Below are 21,202 nucleotides of genomic sequence, written 5' to 3' on the forward strand. Positions count from 1 at the left end.
AAGTTCGAAAAGACCCCGTCAGCAGAAAGGAGCAGATGGCCACATCTCTAAGAAGCAGTCAGCAGAATGTATGCTTAAACTGAGATCCAAAAAGCCACCTCTGAACACACAAGTACATGCAAGTGCCTAAGAGGACCAGGTCTCTACCCCGGCCAGCCCTTCTACACTTGCCCTTTTCTGGCCAACTTGCGATTAACGCCACCTCAATAATGATTTCCAATCTCACGTATAAAGAAATATACTCTTGCCCCAAGAATTTCCATAAATAGGAACCCTCTGTTTCAAGCTTGAATCTATTTTGGTTTGCCTGACTGCCTTTGTCAAATCTGAGCATGTACACGCGGCATTACAATGGGGGTTAGGGGACTTGGGTTTTTCTACATCCTAGCACACATTGTTCAGAATGCCTGATGCACTGAGCAAAATATGAGTTCATTCAACAATTATTTTCCAAGCACCTACTATGCACCAGGTATTCTTCTAGGTGCCAAAATACATCCATGAAGAAAAACAACAAAAAGATTATAACTGTAGTGGAGGAAAATTTCTGGTTAAAAGAATCATCTTCAGAAATGAGAATTCCTAGAATATCTACATTTAGATTGCTAACTTTCTTAGAAATAATAAATACAATATACCCAAACTTAGAACCTTACCTGGAAGTTAATAAAATGAGTGGATATGGGAATATACTATGGAATCAGATTTTAGAGTTCAAATATTGGGTCTTTTCTCAGTTATTAACCAACTGTTCCCCCCCCCCCAAAAAAAAAAACCCTAAACATTCTGAGTAAGAAGATCCTTCTTCTCATCCTAAAAATACCTGGTCAGTTCATCTTACAGTGAAAACCATGACTAACTGGTCCCATTCGTAAATAAAGAGCTTTCTCTTTTTTTTTTTTTTCAAATGGGCAGAAAGCCTATTACATACAAACATTTTGGGTTATCTGACATAAAAGGAGACCAAAATAAACAAATTGGAGGGAAAAAGTAACTTGGAAGAAAGAAATATGGAGAGGAAAGTAAACTTTATTTAAAAAATAAAAAAGCATTAATAATCTCAATGACACATGGAAAGATTACATCCACAAAATAAGATTAGGTGTTATAAAAACTTCAGATAGAAAATATCTCTTTAAAAATTAAAAATAATAGGAATTATAAAATGCCATAGAAGCTTGAAAGACAAAATTAATCTACCAGAAAACCGAACAGAAAGAACCGAGATGAGACATAAGGAAACACAGACTTCAAAAACAAGGCCGATTCGGGAAATTTATCATCTCAGAAACAGCAGTTAGAGAAATAAAAAACAGAACAGATTGGATAAAATCACATAAAAAATTCAATAAAAATTCCCAGAAATGAATGTTCATATTGAAAGACCACTTTCATTTTGAAAGACCACTAAATACACAATACAATGGATAAAAACACTCATACCAAAGCATAGTCTCATTATATTTCTCAATACTCAAGATAGAAAGAAGATTAAATAATTTTTTAAATGTATATTTCATACAAATGATCAAGAACCAGAAGGCTTCAGATTTCTCAAAAACAAGACTGAAAACTTGAACATAGTAGCTTCAAGATTGTGAGGAAAGATAATTTCCAACTTTTAAAAATCTAATCAAGCCTGACCAGTGTGGCTCAGTGACTGAGTGTCGACTCATGCACCAAAAGGTTACCAGTTCAATTTCCAGTCAAGATATATGTCCATTTGCTGGGCCCAATCCCCAGTGGGGCGCATGCAGGAGGCAGCCAATCAGTGTTCTCTCTCATCGATGTTTCTCTCTCTCCCTCTCCCTTCCTCTCTCTCAAATCAATAAAGAGCCCTGGCAGTTTCGGCTCAGCGGTAGAGCTTTGGCCTGTGGACCGAAGAGTCATGGGTTCGATTTCGGTCAAGAGCACGGATCTTGGTTGCAGTTCGGTCCCTGGCCCTGGTTGAGGTCATGTGGAAGGCAGCCAGTCAATGTGTCTTTCTCACATCGATATTTTTCTCTCTCCCTCCCTCTCTATCTGATGATAAATGGAAAAAAGTATCCTCGGGTGAGGATTTAAAAAAAAAAAAGTAAGAATGATTAAAATAAAATCAAAAAAGAAAAAAAATAAATCTAATCAATATATCAATTACATACAAGGGTAGACTATATACTTTTCAGATATGTATGTACCTTTTCTCAAGAGGTAACTGGAATATGAGCTACATCAGAACCAAGGTTAAAAGTAATAGGAGTACTCAGGATCCTGGAAGAGGGGACCTAACACTCAGAGACCAAGAAAGGTACCCCAAGAACAATTGAAAGAAAAATCTAAACACAGCAGCTCTGAAGCAAGTCTAGAGAACAACCAGACCTATTTGAAACAAGTCAGAACTCTCTGGGAAAATTTCTTCAATGAGAGGAAATTCACAGAATACCTAATGTATGAATTATTTAGAGAAAATTAATTGAGAAATTTTGGGTTGAAATTAATAATACATGTATAGGGCAAAAAGCAAAGAACAATAAATATTATTGAGCAATTTTTAAAAGAAGATCATGATTAATTTTAAGATTATGTTCACACATAACTCTAATAAAAATAAAATCTAGCCTTGGCTGAATAGGTCAGTTGGTTAGAGTATCATCCTGATATGCCAAGTTTGTGGGTTCAATCTCCAGTCAGGGCACATTACAAGAATCAACCAATGAATGAATAACAACAAAGCGATGTTCCTTTCTCTCTCTAAAAATCAACAAAACAATTAATAATAATAAAATCGCCCATCCAATGTTGTTCAGTGGTTGAACATCGACCCATGGACTAAGAGGTCACTGGGGTCAATTCCTGGTCAGGGCACATGCCCAGACTGTGGGTTCGATCTCCAGTGGGGGGCGTGCAGGAGGTGGCTGATCAATGTGTCTCTCTCATCAATGTTTCTCTCTCTCTCCCTCTCCCTTCCTCTCTCTCTAAAAATTATATATATATATATTTAAGAAATAAATAAAATAAAATCTAAATTTTAAGTTTATAAAGTGTTCATCATACGTCTTGGCATATAGCAACTACTCAAAGAACTTAGACACTCTTATAATGATGATTTTAACTATACTGTACATACCTACACAGGCTTCATTCCCAACTTGTTTTACTGAGTGACCTCAGACAAGTTCCCCAAACCTGTTCCTTATACACAAAATGAGAATAAGTACAATTTTGGCAGGCATTAGAGAAAATGTTAACCCACAGTCCTTGGTATATAGTAAAAATATTTATCTGTCTATACTTGTATATACAATATTATGTTTTGTCACCTGAAAAATTAAATCCTAATTTCAAAATATTTAACACTAAGAGGACCCTGATACATAGTGGCTGAATATAAGAAATTGCAATGACTCTGGATAATATTTACTTAATCGAAGATTTTTAACATTAAGAATAAAAATGGCTGAACACAGAATAAGAGGAAAAAGGAAAGATAGATGAAATATTAGGAAGTGACTAGATAGACTAGGAGATGAAAATGAAGCTCCAGAAGAAACGAATAGGTGGAAAACCTTGTTAAAAGAAAATACTGACAACTAGGAGAATATAATGCTTTGAATATAAAGGCAATGGTTAGTAAGTTGTAATAAAGGTGGCTGGGCGTAACTTCAGAACAGTGTTACCACTGTGACTTCTACAATAAACTTGGATCCTGTTCTCATCTTTATTTTTTTTATCTTCACCCGAGGACATTTTTTCCATTTTTTGTTCAGATAGAGTGGGAGGGAGAGAGAGGAAGAGCAAGAGAGAGAAACATCGATGTGAAAGGGACACATCGAGTGGCTGCCACCCGCACGACCAACCAGGGTCGGGGACAAACTGCAACTAAGGTACGTGCCCTTAGCGGGAACCAAACCCGGGTCTCTTTGGACCTCAGGCCAACGCCCTAACCACTGAGCCAAACCGGCCAGGGCAGGATCCTGTCCTCATCTTGAACTGACCTCTCATTCCATCTCACAGATGTGCCTTTTGTCATGAAGGGTGTTTTCTATGGGTCTGATCTCAACAATGACCATCAACAAGCTATAGGAACAGAACTCACAGACTACCTTCTGAATCTTGGACAGAGTTATTTATTACCTTTCCAGAGCTCCCATCACTGCCCTCATCAAAAGGGCATCTGTACTTAGCATGAGACTGATCATTTTGCTCACACACATTTAGAAGCAAAAGGGAGAGGGGCGGGGATAATAAATCGCATTAATATTTTACCAACAACTATCAAAACTTGCTAGGATGACTTATGTTACTCCAGGTACAATGAGTTCATTCTGCAAAGCCCAGAAGGAAACATGGCCTTTCCCTAGAGTGACCTGCTGGCTGGACCAGAGTGGACACTGAAGTCATCTGGACTTGGGTTTAAATTCTTCCTCCATCATTTCCCGCTGGTGACTTTGGGGAAATATACCTTTTTCAGCCTTCATTTTTTCATGTAGGAAATGGAGATAATAGTAATAACCATTTCATGGGATTATTGTAAACAGATAGAATATCCAAAATAAACCATCACCCGTGTGCCTGAACCCCAGCCCATTGGAACGCTCTTCGCTATCAACGAGCAGTGTAGCGGTCCCAGGGCACACTGGCTGCTAGTAGTCAGTGCTTCATAAACGTTAGCTATTGTTCTTAGTGTCTTATTTGTGCCATGATTTGTTTTCTTTCTATGGTGAATATAAGAATTCTCATACCAAGAAAAAAAAATATGCTGTAAAATATACTTTAACATAGCTACCTGGAAGATACAGTTATGGAGAATCAGGAAAATTCTGGGAAAAGAAAAGAAGGAAACTTAATCTCTTATTACTTGTGCCGAGGACTAGGCATCACCGGAGAACTACATGCCACAGGCCCCCTCTGGCTGCCTCCATCCACGAGTTAAGAAAAATTCTTGATCCCGTTTAGAACATTCCATTTGCAAACCCTTCCAAGCAGGCACGGCGCCAGCCTCGCCCATCACAGCAGCCATAGGAGAAGCTGTAATAAAAAGACTCAAGGCACCAAGTTCTCAATCTAAGCTCGGCCACTACTGAGTTCCGCGACCTTGGGTGAAGGAGCCTGCACATCCCTAGTTATGAAACGGGAGCATGAGCCCCTTCCAGCTGCCCACGGATCAGCCGGGGCTCCGACGGAAACTGTACTTCGGCAAGCACGGTGCTGTGTAAAGCCAGGGCGGTATGATTTCGGTGATGAGGACCTTGGGGTGGGCCCAGCAAACACGCAGGTGCAAAGCTACCAGCGACCAAGTTTCAATTAAGAAACCCTGGCCAAGCAAAGCAGGTCAGAGGGAGGCAGAGCTGCATGGGGTGGTAGAGAGGCACTTAGCGAGCAACAGACCATGCGTCAGCCAGGGACGTCACCCTCCATTGCCATCAGAATCAGGGACAATGGCCTCAGCATCCTAGAAACCTAATTCTGAAGGCCTTTAAAAGCAGGAAGGGGGCAGGACACAGGAGAAGAGAATGGGAGTGTGTCTTGTCCTGGCAAAACGGTCACGTTGGCCAAGTTTATTTCCAGCATCTTTTTCACCTTCCCTTTCTGACATCACCCCTATTTGCTGTTGGCTTCCTGAAACCTCCAACCCAGGCTGTAGGGTCAGAGTTCCCTTGTGGTACCCACTGGTTGGCCTGTGCAACCCCCGATCCACACACAAGCACCCACCAAGGCCTAACCTCTCCAGAAAATGACCCATGTTCTGAAAATGATACCCCCCACCCGAACATTGAAAATTGTAAGTCCTATTTCATCCCTGTCTTACCTTGGCTCGGTTATTACAAAATAAATGAATGCACAAGAAATTGCCAGTGACCCATGTGTTCCTATTGGTCATCCTTAAGAAAAAAAAAAAAATGTTGAGCTATAAATGATAGAACAGTGTATAAGCAGATCATCTTTCAATAGTCTAATTATTAAACAAAATTCTGAAGATGTCTTAATCCAGTATTCTCCAAAATGCCCAGACTAGGAAATTGAAGGGACGTCTTTTATTTTTATCAAATTCCAGCTCTGCCACTTACTCGCTGAGTGGCCACCGCCACGCTACTGACCTCGCTGTGCCCCTGTTGTAATTTATAAGGGATGAGGACAGTGCCGACCTCCAGGGTTGATGTGAAGAGTGATGCGTTAATAGGTGATAAGCAGTAAGATGAGCGCCCATTCCGCAGTGCAGGTATTAATCCTTCTTAGTTATGTATTTGTTTTACAGGTAACAACACTCCTTGTCTGCACCACCCACCCCTTCCAAAAGGACAACACCTTCTTCCAAAGATAATACACTCCATGCGATGGCCCTGCTCTCAGTCACCCCTACTGTTCTCTGGATCTTCAAAATCTCCCCGTCTACCGGGTCAACTCACACAGTCTATAAACACTCCCGACTATATCCTAGCTTAAAAAAAAAAAAGCTGCTTTGAACATGTTTCCCATCCAGGCAAGGCCTTCTGTCGCCCTTCTTCCAACTTGTCATCAGGTATAAATCCGTCAACCTTGCCACCTCGCTTCCTACAACGATTTCTCCCCTCTTTCCACGTCAGTGTAGTTCCTTCTTTCTGTGTCTACACAATTACCTCAAGAGTAGCTTCCTCATTGCCATTTATCTTTGCCCTGTGATGTTCCCCCTGTCATCAGAATGCCCTTCCTGCTCGCCAAGGCCACGGGCCTTGCTGGCTGATTGAACACCAGGGATGCCGACACATGTTGCTCTGCGATGGTGCCCTGCGACCTGCCTCGGCTCCCCCTGCCCCGGAAGCGCTCCGCTGCCTGGGAGCACACTCTTCTCACAGGGCGCTCTCTCCTGCCCAACCACCCCCTTGCCTTAGACGCGTGCAGAAACCACAGCCCGCGAGCCTGTGGACAGGCCGTCCGGGTGGGACGAAGAGCGTGCAGACCGAAAGGGGTCAAGGTACAACGAGAGCCCAGAACACAGCTGATCGTGGGCGCCCTAGGAATCAGGGAAGACTCCTAAGATAAAGGGGTGGGAAATCAGCCTGGAGCAGGAAGGCAGTGAGGTTCTGGGAAGGGCCCTGGCAGCGAAGGAGTTTGCACGTGATTGTCTTGGCCACGGAGAACTCCCGCAGGGCTGGGAGCAGTCCTGTGACTGCCACACCCTGTAACTGAACAACTCCGGATCCGGCGTTTCTTCCCCTATGGAGTGTTTCTCACATCTGCTTCTCTCGGTTCTTTTCCTTTGCCTTATCCTATGGGGGGGCCCATTGCTGTGGGCCTGGCTGGTCCCCTGCTGGAGCCCCAGACAGCCGACCCTGCCCATGTGCATACCTTTTTCACTGGGGTGCACTTACTAGGGTACATTTACAACCTGAGCCTTGAATCTGACTCAACTGGAAGTCCCTTGAGGGGAAGGTTCAGAGCCTTGGATTCTTTTACATCGCTCAGTGCTGTTCACAGAGGTTACCTCATCACAAGTGCACCATGAAAACTCATCACCAAATAAATAGAAACCCATGTCACGTGTGCTGGACACACAGGTGAACTTGGAAGGCAGCACGATACACAACAGCAATGACAAAACCCAGAGACCTGGAGCTCCTGGTAAAGAGAAGCAAAACTGTCAAGAGCCAACATTGAGACAAACACCTTATGAAAAATTTGATCCCAAAACCTAAAAGAATTGTCCCTATTGAAGAGCAATGTTTTATTATAATTTTTCTTCTTAAATTACCAGTTTCCAAAAGGCAGAGCAAACCAGAACCAAACTACCAAACTGGAACAAAACCCAAACCAGAAAGCAACACCTGGCCGTGACAAGGCAAGGAACGGGAACGCGGCCAGGTTGGCGACAGAGCGCAGCTGCACCACGAAGGAGCTGTGTGGCCCTGGGGAGATGTCTATCTTCTCTGGACCTGCGGTCCTTCAGTGATTACAGGGTACAGCCACCGACCCACTGCCTTATGAAAACTAGCGAACATTAAGAGAGTGGACATCAAGAGGCTGGCTAAGCGTAGGCACAAAATAACGTTAGTTCTCTTGTTTATCCAACAAATACGGTGCTTTCAATGTTTTAGAGAGGACTGCAGGCACCAGCGATATATCCGATGATGAAGGCAAATGCGTATTCCCATGGGATTCGTATAACTCATCCTTGGCCCCTGTGGAAATAGAACGACTGCTCCAGGCCTTTCCTTCATGAAACATACACATAATGGCCATAGACAAGTGATGCACACAGTTGTAAGGGGGTCGAGGATCCCACCAAACCTTCAGTCTCCTCTTGATCTTAGATTAGGAGTCCTGACTCGATGTCAGTGTTTCCCAAATATGTTTATTAAGAATGACTGAGGTCAGTCCGGCCGGTGTGGCTCAGTGGTTGAGCATCGACCCATGCACCAAGAGGTCGCCGGTTCGATTCCCCATCAGGACACATGCCCAGGTTGTGGGTCTGATCCCCAGTGGGAGGCATGCAGAAGGCGGCCAGTCAATGTTCTCTCTCATTGATGTTTCTATCTCTCTCCCCCTCTCACTTCCTCTCTCTGTAAAATCAATAAAGGAAAAAAAATTTTTTTTAAAGAATGACTAAGGTCAGAGATAAGAGAGATACAAGCATACCTCATTTCATTGTACTTTGTTTTATTGTGCCTCACAGATATTGTGTTTTTTATAAATTAAAGTTTTGTGGTAACCCTTGGGGGATGGGGTAGAGAATGACTAAAGGTACATGTTTGTGATTCACACACACACACACACACACACACACCATCCAAGGGGAGGGAGCAGGAACGCACAAGTTATCATGGGCTCCAGGATTCTCTCGTCATTAAGGAAATACGACCTAGGCAAATCTACCTCTGCACCTGCTTGGCCTAAGCTGACCCACCCGATGATAGGACTATGAATCAAACTCCGCTAGAGCCTGGCACACATCAGCTTCTCAATAAATCTTTGTGAACGTAAAACGAAGACCATCCTACTTCTAAGCTATAGGAAGTAAACGCTAGACCCACCCAAGTTTCCTAGATGGCTTTAGCACCGAATGCAACCCTACAGTTTATCTAGGCGGCAATGTTCATTGGACAAACAATGTAAAAAGCTACATTTTGCCAGAGAGCAGAAAAGAAACAGGAAGCTAGAGTTCGTGCGTCTGAAAGTCCGGACACAGATTCAGTGCTCCTCTCGGAGAGGGAAGGGAAGACAGGCGATGACTCAGCCATGACTCAGCAAGGCTCGGCGCTGCATGTCCACTTCCTGGCTCCTAGTTGCTCTCTCCTCCACCTACAAACCACTGGTCATCCAGGGGGCAATAAGAGACTCCACCCATAATCAATTGTAAAGTACTACCTACTGATGCCTTGCTGATAACATATTTTCACTTCCATGTAATTAATGCACAGGCACCTTCTCCAAAAATAAAAATAAATAAAGGCAACAAAACCTTGAAATCCCTTTTTACAATTAAGGCAACCCTGCGTCGAGGAATTCTGTAACAATTCCAAATTCCAATATTCCCTCCACTGGTTCCACAGACCGGGGGAAATCCAGGGAATCCTAGTGTGTCTGCACCCGAATTAGCCTCCAAGTCTGTCCTCTGCATCTGGAAGCAACTGCAGGATCTGTTGCCAGGCCCCAGACCCAGTTTGTGGTTAAAGTGGGATCTTGCCAGGGAACCAAGCACTTCTCCCACAGTTTACAAGGACAGCAAATGAAACAAACCCCAAATTAGAATCACATAGGGCAGCAAACAAATCTGACCCCTGCCACCCCTGCCATCTTCCAAATTTAAATCACACTGGAAACAAAGTCAACTTGCCTTTTCTTAGGCCTTGCAAAATGAAGTCCATGACTCCCCTGGGCAGGCAAGACCAATTCTTTTCAAGAACAGGTAAGATTCTTTCCTATACTCTAACTCACCTTGTGACCTCTCAGACACGGTTTTCCCTATCCTGTCTTCATGTCCTTGCCTCATTTTCTTTTTCAAAAAAAATTATTTTTCTTTACTGATGTTAGAGAGTAGGGAAGGTAAAGGGAGAGAGAGAGATAGAAACATTGATGAGAGAGAACATCGATCAGCCACCTCCTGCATGCCCCCCACTGGAGATTTGGCCCACAGTATGGGCATGTGCCCTGACCGGGAATCAAACCAGCGACTTCTTGGTGCATGGGTCGATGCTCAATCACTGAACCACATCGTCCGGGCTTTGCTTCATTTTCTCCAAAGGGAAGCCCTCCTTCATCTGGGCTGCTCTCCTTATCTGTTTTTCCACCACCATCATAAAATCAATACCAGTCGTGATGACAGATTCTGGTGTTTTTCATTCCAGAAAGGATTGTAACAGCTTTCTTCTGGGTGCAAAACCAGGGGCATTTCAAGGCTGACATCGAAGCCTGAACACCAGGGTCGTGCTTGCTATACTGCTCTGCCGCTCTCCTGTACTGAGCTCAAGGAAGCCACTTCTGGAAAGGGTGTCCTCCCACCCACCTGCCTGCACAGGCCCCACTAACGGCATCCTCCCAATCTCGTGGGGCCCTTGTTATCAGCTGATGATTAATACGGAGAAAAAAACTCCAAACTGAGGAAAAACATGTGAGGCCCAGTAATTCTGGGAGACTGACCGGCCATTTCTTAAAAAGTTAAACACACACACTATGACTCAAAAATCCCACTCCTAGCTATTTATACAAGAGAAATAAGCTTATCTTCACACCCAAACCTGTATGCAACTGTTTATAATGGGTTATTTCCTATTACCGAGAACTGGAAGCAATCCAAATGGTGAATGGATAAACTGTGGTAAATCCACTCAATTCACTAAAACTCAGTAATTAAGAGGACTCAGCTCCTGATGCCTGCAAAGATGTGGATGAATCTTAAATGCATTACACTAAGTGAAAGAAGCTAGACCCAAATGGTAACAGAGTATATGATAATCATTTATGTGACATTCTGGAAAAGGCAAATGTACAGGCACAGAATTCCAAGCAGTGGTTGCCAGGGACTGGGTATAGTGAAGGGCACAAGGAAACTTCTTGGGCTTTAGGAATTGAACTTGATTGCGATGGTGGTTACAAGACTGAATACATTGTATATGTTTGTCAAAATGCAACTACAAATGGTGAATTTTAAGGTATGTAAATTATACAAATACCAAAATTAAAATTTTTAAAAAATACTAATACAGAATAGAGAAAATATTTGAAATAGGGACTCCAGTTTCTAAATTAATAGTAAAATAGATTGAATGATACTTTATCTTGAAAAGAAAAACTGTATTTATATTATCTCCTCTTTGACTCAACTTAGATAACTGTAAAATTGTTCATTCTTAACAAAAATTTATTTTTTATTAATTATATAACATCTGCAACAAGATTTATGTAAGCAGGACAAAATACTGGTCATTTCATGCTTGACTTTTCATAGCCCATTTATAAAAATAATCCCCGCCCCAAATGTTTCAGGGTATCACTTTTCACCAAAGACTTCTTTTAATCCTCAGATGGTCTTTAATTATTTTGGTGTTTATCAAGTCAGCATCTTATGTCCATTTTCTCCTCTTTAATAGTTTTCTGGCCTAACTCAGCCAGATCTTAACTGAGTCACAGCTGTATGATTCTATCGGTTTTCTAATGTCACTTTCATAGAGTCCATGAAATTTTACCTCTTTTGAAAGATCTTAATTTTCTCTATGCAACCAATTTATATACATACTGTATTGTATGGTTGGGTGATTATCAGACCATCATAGAGAGCCCAGCCTATAAAACTGTGGGTGTTATGTGGCAGGTAAATTTTTGGAGGGTAAAAATTATTTAAATGATGAGTCTTTCATGAATATACTCATAATCACTTTTACTTCCCTTTATTACCTTATAACTGCAGGAATCAGATAATTAGTAAATCAAATAATACATTTAAAGTGAGGATGCCTTGCCCTGGCCTGCTTTGCTCAGTGGTTAGAGCGTTGGCCTGCAGACCAAAGGGTTGTGGGTTCGATTCCAGTCAAAGGCACGTTTGATCCTTGGTCCTGGGGATCAAGGGTGGTCTTATCCCTGGAACTGGTTGGGGTCATGCAGGAGGCAACCAATGAATTATTGTGTCTCGCTCACATTGTTGTTTCTCTCTTTCTCTCCCTCTCTCTCTCTCCCTTCCTCCCACTCCATCTGAAAATCAAGTGGAAAAGTATCATTGGGTAAGGATTTTTTTTTTTTTTCTTATCCTCACCCGAGGACATTTTTCCATTTTTTGTTCAGATAGAGCGGGAAGGAGAGAGAGGAAGAGAGAGAGAGAGAAAAACATCAATGTGAAAGGGACACATCGAGTGGCTGCCACCCGCACCACCAACCAGGGCCGGGGACAAACTGCAACCGAGGCACATGCCCTTAGTGGGAACTGAACCCGGGTCTCTCTGTACCGCAGGCCGACGCTCCAACCGCTGAGCCAAACCAGCCAGGGCTCATTGGGTAAGGATTTTAAAAAATAATATAAAAAATAAAAATAAATATGAGGATGCCTTATATTTTACCAATTTAAGTGGTTTTATCCCAACTGTGAGAATCTATATTCCTTCATTGAGCATCTTCTATTATATCAGACACTATATCACTAGGGGGCCATAAAAATGACTTGGATACTTTAAGTGTGGCAGGAAGACAAGGAGAGACAGAAAGCATCATCACCATCATCTTGTCTAACATTTACTGAATGTTTATTGAGCAACTACCAGAACGGTCCTAAGAGTTCTATTGACAGTAATATAACCCTCTCAACTTCTTTATGAATATTACTATTAACATTCCCATTTTATAAATGCATAACGGCGTCTCTGAGCTATTCAGTGACTTGCCCAGGCCCACACAGTAGGTCATCAGCAGAGCTGGGGTTCACACCCAGTCTGGGTAGAGCCTGTACAAAGAGACAGCACTGTGAGCAGTACACACCCCCACTCCCACCCTCCCAAACAGTGCAACGTGAGCCGTCCTGAGCCCATTTTGCACCCCAGCTCTCCATGTCAGCTGCAGCTCTGAGGTTCATACCCCACGGCAGTCCACTAACATCTGTGAAATCACTGCAGACCTGGGATGTGCTGGGCAGGACACCAGCAAACACCTTCCGCAGCCGCAGGGGCAGCAAAGAAACTGAACTTGCCAGCTGGTTCCTCTCAGCCCCAGTGCCCTTGGAAGAGGGCTGCTGGGGCAGTGAGGTGGCCGCCCCTGTTACCCGACAGCTGCTGTCCCTTCCTGCTCTTCACTCTGGGAATGGAGCTGTACAAGCAGCTACTTGCACCCACACTTTAGAAAAATCGGACTAAATATAGCCAAGTGTGCTCTCATGAGCCAGCTCAGCCCTGGTAGAGCTGTTGCATCCCACTAGAGAAAACGGGAGGAACCGCCTGATTTACAGGAGAGAGGCTTCCCGGCCTGCATGCTTGCCAGGGGACCACATGCAAGACCCAGCTGGGCTGTGAGGAGGCTGGGGGTCTGGCCGAGCAGATAACAGAGCCTGTAGGAAAAGGAATGCCCCAGACATGACTTAGGAGGGTCCTCATTCACTTCGCTGCCCATAACGGACTCAACAACCGTAACACCTGATGTGGGGGAAACATCCGTTTGGTAGAACATATTCTATATACACCACTCTGTGATGCCCTCTCCCCATTCCCCATCCATCAGCATCCTACTAAAAGCTCACTCAAACACTACTCCTTGGGTAGGCTTTCCTCATCCAGCCCAGAACGCAATGCCCAGAACTCAATGCTCCATTTGTTCTCAGACCTCCCACGCTATATCGCTTGGACTTTTATTTAGCACTTATATCATTATGCCTAATCTGCTTCTCTGTTCCCTTCACCAAAGGGGGGAGGGAGCAGAGTGGGCTAAGCTCTCCTAATAGATTTGTCCCAACTACTAGAGTTTCTTGCACACTGGCAGCACTCTTATTGCTCATCTACTGAAAATGCAAACTTGCCTAAATGCCCCTGGAAGAGAGTTTGCAATTCCCACCCCCTCCTAATTAATTAAATGCGCATCTGACATTCCCTTGAGCTCAAGTACCAGCTTCAGATCCCTGCTGCCCCTCCTGTAACAGGTCCCCACAGCACCCGCTGTGACTCAGCGTTCCGGACCGCAGCTACACCGCCAAAGGTCCCACATCTCCCCTGTGAGCACCGGCCCTGTTCCTTCTGGCCTATGAGTAAGGCAAGAGGGATGAGAAAGAAGGGTGGGCTCAAAGGAGTTAGTAAGGGTTGGGCCAGGCGATGCAACAGCAGGGTTAGGCTGCAGCCCTGTCTGGACCGGCTGGGAGGTCTGGGAGGTCGGAGGAAGCGAGGGAGTGGCAGGAACCAGCCCCACGGCAGGTTTGGGGCCCCACTGCTCAGTCACTTCACAGGGATTGTCAGCGAAGGGCTTCTAGTCACCACTCTCATGTCCTAAAAGAGTGACTAATAGAAGCTGCTGGTGCAGGAGGGTCAGATCACATGGGCTAGGGAACAAAATAAAAACTAGGTGAGACAAAAAAAAAAAAAAAAGGACGCTTGGTGATAGCGAAGTGGGTAGCAGTTAGTTGAACAATAGCTCCGTGACACTGCACAGATGGAACCTGTCAGGGAGACTTGTCCACAGGACCGCTGTTTTTATGTCTACTCTGCAGATGAACACCGTTGGGAGTTTTCCTTAGGAGTGAAAGGGGGCTATGTGGAAATCAGAAGCACCCATAATTCCATTCATTCATTCATTCATTCATTCAGCTAGCTTTCTGCAGAGGCTACCATAGGCCAGTACCTGCCTTCAGAAAGCACCATCAAGCAGAAGAGGTGCCTATGAATGTCATCAGGGAAATGCAGTTAGAAAACGCAGGTGTGCTACCACTGAGACAGCCGGCTTCCCTTGCTTCCTGTGTCCTACGAGGGGACATCAGGAGAATGACACTCTGGTCTCTCTCCACTCCCCCATGGGCTTTTCTCTAAAGAGGAGAAGACAATGATTTACACGCAAGTCTGTGAAGAGGAGCAAAGCACAGGTGGCTTGGGTCCCCCTCCGTCCTTGAGGTCCCCCTGTGGGAGCCCCTTCTGTCATCTGGCTGTGTGTCACCATCAGGCACATCTAGGAGGGTGTTTCCCTGGTGGGGTGCAATATTAGCCAGTCCACTTTCTCATTCGACCCAAAGCTAGGAAAAGTAACCCACGGGGCCTCGATCGCCCATTGTCCCCCTCTGTGACTGAGTTCTGAATTCAAGCAGGGTCCGCAGCCGACATTTTCCTCCACTTCTCCTCTACAGGTGTATCTCCTCTGCTCTTTCCCCAGCACTGTTATTACTGATCCTAACAATATTTTGGTGATGGGCCATTTTTTCCCTCTTTTATAGGAGAAAAATTATAGAACCTGAGCACTGAATGACTCATCAGAGACCATTTGATACGCCAATTTGTTCACTTCTGATGGAAAATTCAGATTCCCTGACACAGATGTCATTTAGAGCACACAGCCTTCCAGCTGAACTTTTTGCAGGGCGGGGGTGGGGGGGATGCTGAATAATGGAAATCAGTTCTGCCATGTAAGAAGGGCTATTCTGTTGGGTCTGGAATAGGAACACTGTGTGCAATGTTCACCGGCTCCACTTCAGTTACACAGCTCTGCATGAAGCAAGGAGATAAACCGGGGACAGGGGCTTAGAGAACCCTTCTCTGGCTTTGGGGCACTTTATACTTCGTTCATGAAACAACTACCGGGTCCTCCAAGGGCCAGGCACCAATCTTGGAATAAAGAAATGAATACAACACAGTCTCTGATGAATCCACTTTTTCTCTCTCCTTGTGTAATACTGCAACCCACTTCAGGGACTTAACAGCGTCTCAGTGGACACAACTGTCTACACCGTCTACCCATGGAGAGTGGACTGCCCTGTGGCTTCTGCGTGCTACCTCCTCTCCAGGAGTCCCAGTTCTCCAGCTATTTGGGGGCAATTTATAACAATGGTTTTGTTTTTGTTTTTAAGAGACAATGGATGCAGTATAATCCCCATCTGAATGCAGACCATCACGTGTTCTGTGCTTGGAAAGCACAACTCCAAGGTAGCCAGCTGCTGCCCATGAGTGCAGGGCATTGGTCAGGCCAGAGAACAGAAGGAGGATGTTGTTATTAAATTCAAAGGAGAAAACACAAATCAGGGCAGACATAAAACAATAAGCAAAGGGCACCTCTTTTTCATCTTAGACTCAAGGCTATGGGTTCGGTAAAAGGAATGAGCTTTTAACTCTTTTGCAAGTTCACGTTTACTTTAAAAAACGGGTTACACCATCACAAAAACCTTCTAATTTGTTACCAATTAGAGACTAGTGTGAACAGTGAAAACTTAGGATGTACAACATGTGCCAAGTAGGTTTTGATTTTTTTAAACAAAGCATGGGAGGGAATACAGACAACATATACTGAGGACCTGTGCTGCAGGCACCCTTATAGAAGAAGCCTTTTCCTTTATTTGATCCTCACACCCTTTGTCCCACACAAGCCTTAGGAGGGCAACGCCCCCTAAGATGAGAACTCTGGTCTAAAAGATTTTTTGAGTATCAAGACAAAAGACTGAAGAGCGGGGCACATCCTTGAGAACTGCCCCCTACCTTCTAATCTCTGGACTCCTTAGAAAGTCCCATGCCCTATGGAGTCAGTTGCAAAAGCTCCGTGAATTTATTCCCCATGCATTCCAAGAGCATTTACTGAGTACCTATTATGGTCAGGTACTGTGCTGGAAGTAAAGGGTTCCAGTCTCATGCTCTGATAAGAGAGATCAAGTATGATAAGACTTAAGCCAGATGTAAGCACAGGAGCCAGGTAGGGCTGCATAGTGCAGAAGGTGCCGCCCCCATAGACAGGACAGAGGGCTGGCAAGGCAGACAAAAAGGAGGGCTGGGACAGGTTCCCGGAGGAAGTGAAATTTTCCCTGAGCCTCGAAAGAACAAATGAGAGTAGCCAGGAAGGGCCCAGTCCAGGCACGAAGAAAAAAAAAAAAACAAAACAAAAAACTGCCTTTGCATAAACCAGAAAGAGAAAGCATTTTTACAGCCAAAGTTTAAACTACTTCCTTCATTCTTCAAGTGGAGACCTCATTGTAATTCAAACTCAGGATCTCCTGTTTACCAGATAGTCATGTTAAACAAATAAGTCACTAGATTTATTTTCCTCATAAGTTATCTACAGTCCACATATATTTCCTCCCAAAGCCCTTGTTTTCATAAGTATAATAACCATCAGACAAGAAATACGACTAATTTTATACTTCTTCCAATGAGCAGAGAATTGTTTTCAAGTACACTGTGGATTGGCAAGCAGTTGGAGTGTTCCTCATTGGGGACACAGAGAAGTGGGGAACAGAAGTAGTAATAATGTCATCTGAGGAGTGAGAATAGAGGGGTGTCCATACGTCAATCTTGGCCTCAAGCTCAGGATGAACTTTACCTTGTTGGGGTTTTATTTGTTTGCCTGTTTAATCTGAACTCTTGTCTCACTCATCATCAACTTAAACATGCAAAAAGCCAGATTCTAACCTAATATTACATTTGTACAGAAAACCTAGAAAAGACTTTGGCTGTTTTTTTCTTTTCAAAGGTATATATGTTATATATAATTTTAAAAACAAAATATATAAATATATTAGATATGGGTAGATGGATAACTAGAAGTGACCAGCTGGGGATCTCTGAACCTGAGGTAGCCCAAAGGCAATAATTTCCTGCATTGATGGAAACTGAGCACAGGGGCTGGGTTGTTGCTACTTCAGGTTAAGTAATTATAAACAGCCAGAGTCAAATTAGCTTAGTTTCTTTCACCTGAGACGGGGAGAGGTGTGGAAAGCAAAGCAAACCCTTATGGTTCTTTTTTGCCTCCAGTCTACAAGGAATATGCTCATTTCCCTTTGGCATGAAGCCTACGCAACCAGCAGAATGCCCTCTTTTTCCTACCCCGCCCCCCCCTTCTTACCCCTTCCCCTCTGACCTGAGCCACGCTCAGGAACCATAATTCTATAGGTGAACTAGGCTCCCTTTAGTCCCGTGATTGTTTCATTTTATCAATTTGACCTCTGATTCTACATCACAGCCATGTCTGGTCCACATATAATTCCCCAGAAACTACTCTCAACAAGAAAACCTGTGTTCCGAGCTAAGAATCTGAAATGAAAACTCGGGATCCCTCACAAACCGCCTGTCCCTGCTGTCAACCAGGAAGTTCAAAGGAGGTAGGATTGCTGAGCCAAAGGCCAGAATTATACTGGGAAAGAGGCAGGTGGTCGTCAAAGAAATGAATGCACCCACATCGAATAGGTTGGTTGTCCTTTTTATCCCTGGCTGATTCCATTTCATTTCTGTAAACTTTGGAATCCCGGGCGGGCTGTATAAACAGAGACAGGTGTAGGGGCACCTCCACTCTCTGGGTACATCTGCTGCCACCCCTGCCGGGCGCACACGACGGAGGGCCCTCGACCCAATCGCAGTGCATGCTTCCCGATGACGCACCTGGCCAGGGTCCTCACCAACGTGTGGGGGGCAAAGCGAGCATCCCCGGCGGGTGGCCACCCCGCTGATCACCCCTGGCCCTAGTGGGAGGGGGCAGCGAAAGGGGCACCTCGGGGCTAAGACCTCATGCCTGTCTCTGAGCTTTTCCCCAATATCCAGCACATCGTTTCACATTTAGGGACACTCCTGGTCTCCTACCCTTAAGTCCTACGCACCTATGTGTCTTTCCAAAGCAACTATGAATAAAGCGCCTAGTGGCCTTCTGTGGCTCAGGTGAGCGCCAAGAGGGGTTGGAGGAAAGGGCCCTCTCGCCCCCACCCCCTTTCCTCTCCTCCCTTCGTTCCCCAAGATTCACCGGGGATGTGTGTATTGGGGTGCGCGGGTTAAGAGGGAGCTTAAAATGCCCAAGCGTCCCTTACCTTCCACAGCCATTCTCTCAGAGCTTCCCTAACGCATGCATAATTTTCTTGGCCGAGATACTCCTCCTGCCCCGCGCTCCCCCCTCCTCGCGCTTTCGCCTAAATATTCTGCGCTCATCTGCTCCAGGACCAACCTGCCGCGGTCACGCAGAGAGGCTGCCGGCTCCCAGCTCCGCGCTAGGCCGCCTGGGAAGTGTAGTTCCTCCCTTCGCTCGGACCCGCTGAAACACCCCGAACCCTCCGCGGGGCGCGCCCTCCCCTCTACACTCGGACTGTAGCTCCGGCTTCCGGTGGCCCTCGCCGAGAAATTCCCCTGCGGGGTCTCATGAAGGGACCCGGGGACCCCCCGGAGCTGGCAGGGACTACATTTCCCAAGATGCCCTGAGCTGGGTTTCGTTCCGCACTTAGAGTAGAGACCGGTGTCTGAGGTCTCCCCTTCAGTTAGAACGGGGTAAGCACCTGGCGGGGTAGAGTGGGACGCAGGAGGCTGCGGGGTTTGTGGTGTGATCCCTTTAGCTTGTTCTCTGGCCTCCAAGGCCACCCATTTAGTGAGGACAGCAGAGCCACCACCACTGGGCTGTGGTTCGTCGCCTGGATCAGAGAGCCGTTGCACGGGGTGCTGTTGAAACTTGCTCCTCTGCGCCCCGGAATGTGTGGGTTTGGCTGAAACCTGGCAAGTAATAAAGCTGATCCTCCACGTGGTTCAGGTGGCTCACATTTAGCACAGGTGTGGCGGATGGCTTAAAATTCCCAAACAGACTTCATCCCTAAGGGATTATTAGGAGCAAAACCCTGGAAGCAGGATTCCAGCTGGGGATGTCAGAGAGGGAAACCTGTCTGGCTTCCCAGGTAGGAAGCTTTCCGGTTCCCGGCCTGGGACCTGCCGGTGGTCTGGGATAGGGCCTAATAATTAAAAGCGCCTCAGAATTAGTGTGCTTTCAACTTCTGAACCTGTGCCCTAATTCCAGGTGCTGGGAGTGCTTTGAGTACACAGGAAAAAGAGTCACGTGGAGGGCAATAAAATTCCAGAGTGAGCAAATCCTGATAAAAGGGAAGTTCGCCAACTTTTCCCCCTGCGTGTAGAAATACAGATGCATTTATGGCTGGTGGAGTAAAGAATGGCTTTGGAAGTGGAAAGGACTCAAAGCTACTGGGAGACTTTTAAAGGCCTTCAGTTCAGAAATGCACATGGTACCACACCCACCCAGCCCTCAGCATTTCTGTTCCCTCATTATGTACCGAAAAAGAAAAGAAAAGAAAGAAATGACTGAAAAATAACTAAGGAAGTACAAAGGTCTGATTCTTCCCATTATCATGAGTACTTAGATTTTCTTTTCCTGTCTTGGTCATAATTTTCTTTTTCTTTTTTTTACAAACAGTTTTGTTTCTCAGTAAGAGTACACCTGCATTTTTTTATTTTTTTTTTTACCAGTAAGTATGTATGCGCTTTGTCTTGCTGTTGGGTAATGTGGCTGTGTCTTAGCCTTCAAAAAAGCCTGTGTATGCATTAAAGGCCGTTGGTGACACTTTAACATTGAGTCCATAGAGCTGTGTGCAAATCAAACCCAAGGCTTCCAGCTTTGGTAAACAGAGAGCCATTCAGTGAGACAATTGCCATGGGCAAAATAATTTTTCTAACCACATATGCAACCAAGCATTCCAAAAATCTGGAAGGATCTGAAATCCAGGTGCAGTCTCCTCTCTCAAGTATATAAAATGACCAGAGCATCCATTTCTTTAGATTGAATGAATGGAAAAGAATGTCATGGGACAACCAGCAACATCAGTAGTTCTCAACTTTGTGTATCAGCCTTTTACAAACACACACTCCTAAGCCCCGCCTTAGTCTCACAGAATGAAGATCTGTTGAGGTTTGGGCAGGAACACTTAGGATTTAAAAATCTGCCGGCAATTGTAATCTGTAGCGAGGGTGGAAACCATTGGTTTGCTTTCAAGCTTTTAAGGATCTGGGTGATACTAAAATGTGAAAATCACTGAAGTCCATTTTTAATTTAAAAACCTCATTTCAGCTGAAGTCTTTAAGAGCTTTCCCAACTGATATGCATTCCAGCTTGAGTTTCATTTTTAGTGTAAATGTAAATAAGATATGAAGGAAATATCTATTTAACCATATGAAATAGCCAATATTTAACTTTTTAAAAATCTGTAAATGAAGCAGTTTTATGTGGTTTCACCTACTGAAGGTTAAGCAGCAGCTAAGCAGGGGTTTGCAATTCTAGATAAATATTAGAATCATCTGGGAAGCTTAAAAAAAGTCCCAGTGTAATGGGCAAAGGAAAA

The 21,202-nt window shown here is 44.7% G+C and overlaps 1 protein-coding gene across 1 annotated transcript in view; it reads right to left on the minus strand.

The window, feature by feature from the left end:
- Positions 1–19,058, minus strand: part of SAMD12 (sterile alpha motif domain containing 12) — a 397,021-nt gene extending 377,963 nt beyond the window's left edge. Inside the window, exon 1 of the mRNA XM_036264449.1 lies at positions 18,902–19,058. Within this exon, the coding sequence (XP_036120342.1) occupies positions 18,902–18,914 (13 nt within the window). The 5' untranslated portion in view covers positions 18,915–19,058. The remainder of the gene's footprint in view (positions 1–18,901) is intronic.
- Between the last annotated feature and the right edge of the window lie 2,144 nt (positions 19,059–21,202).

Source organism: Molossus molossus, unplaced genomic scaffold (assembly GCF_014108415.1).
Source record: "Molossus molossus isolate mMolMol1 unplaced genomic scaffold, mMolMol1.p scaffold_m16_p_16, whole genome shotgun sequence".
Classification (NCBI taxonomy): domain Eukaryota; kingdom Metazoa; phylum Chordata; class Mammalia; order Chiroptera; family Molossidae; genus Molossus; species Molossus molossus.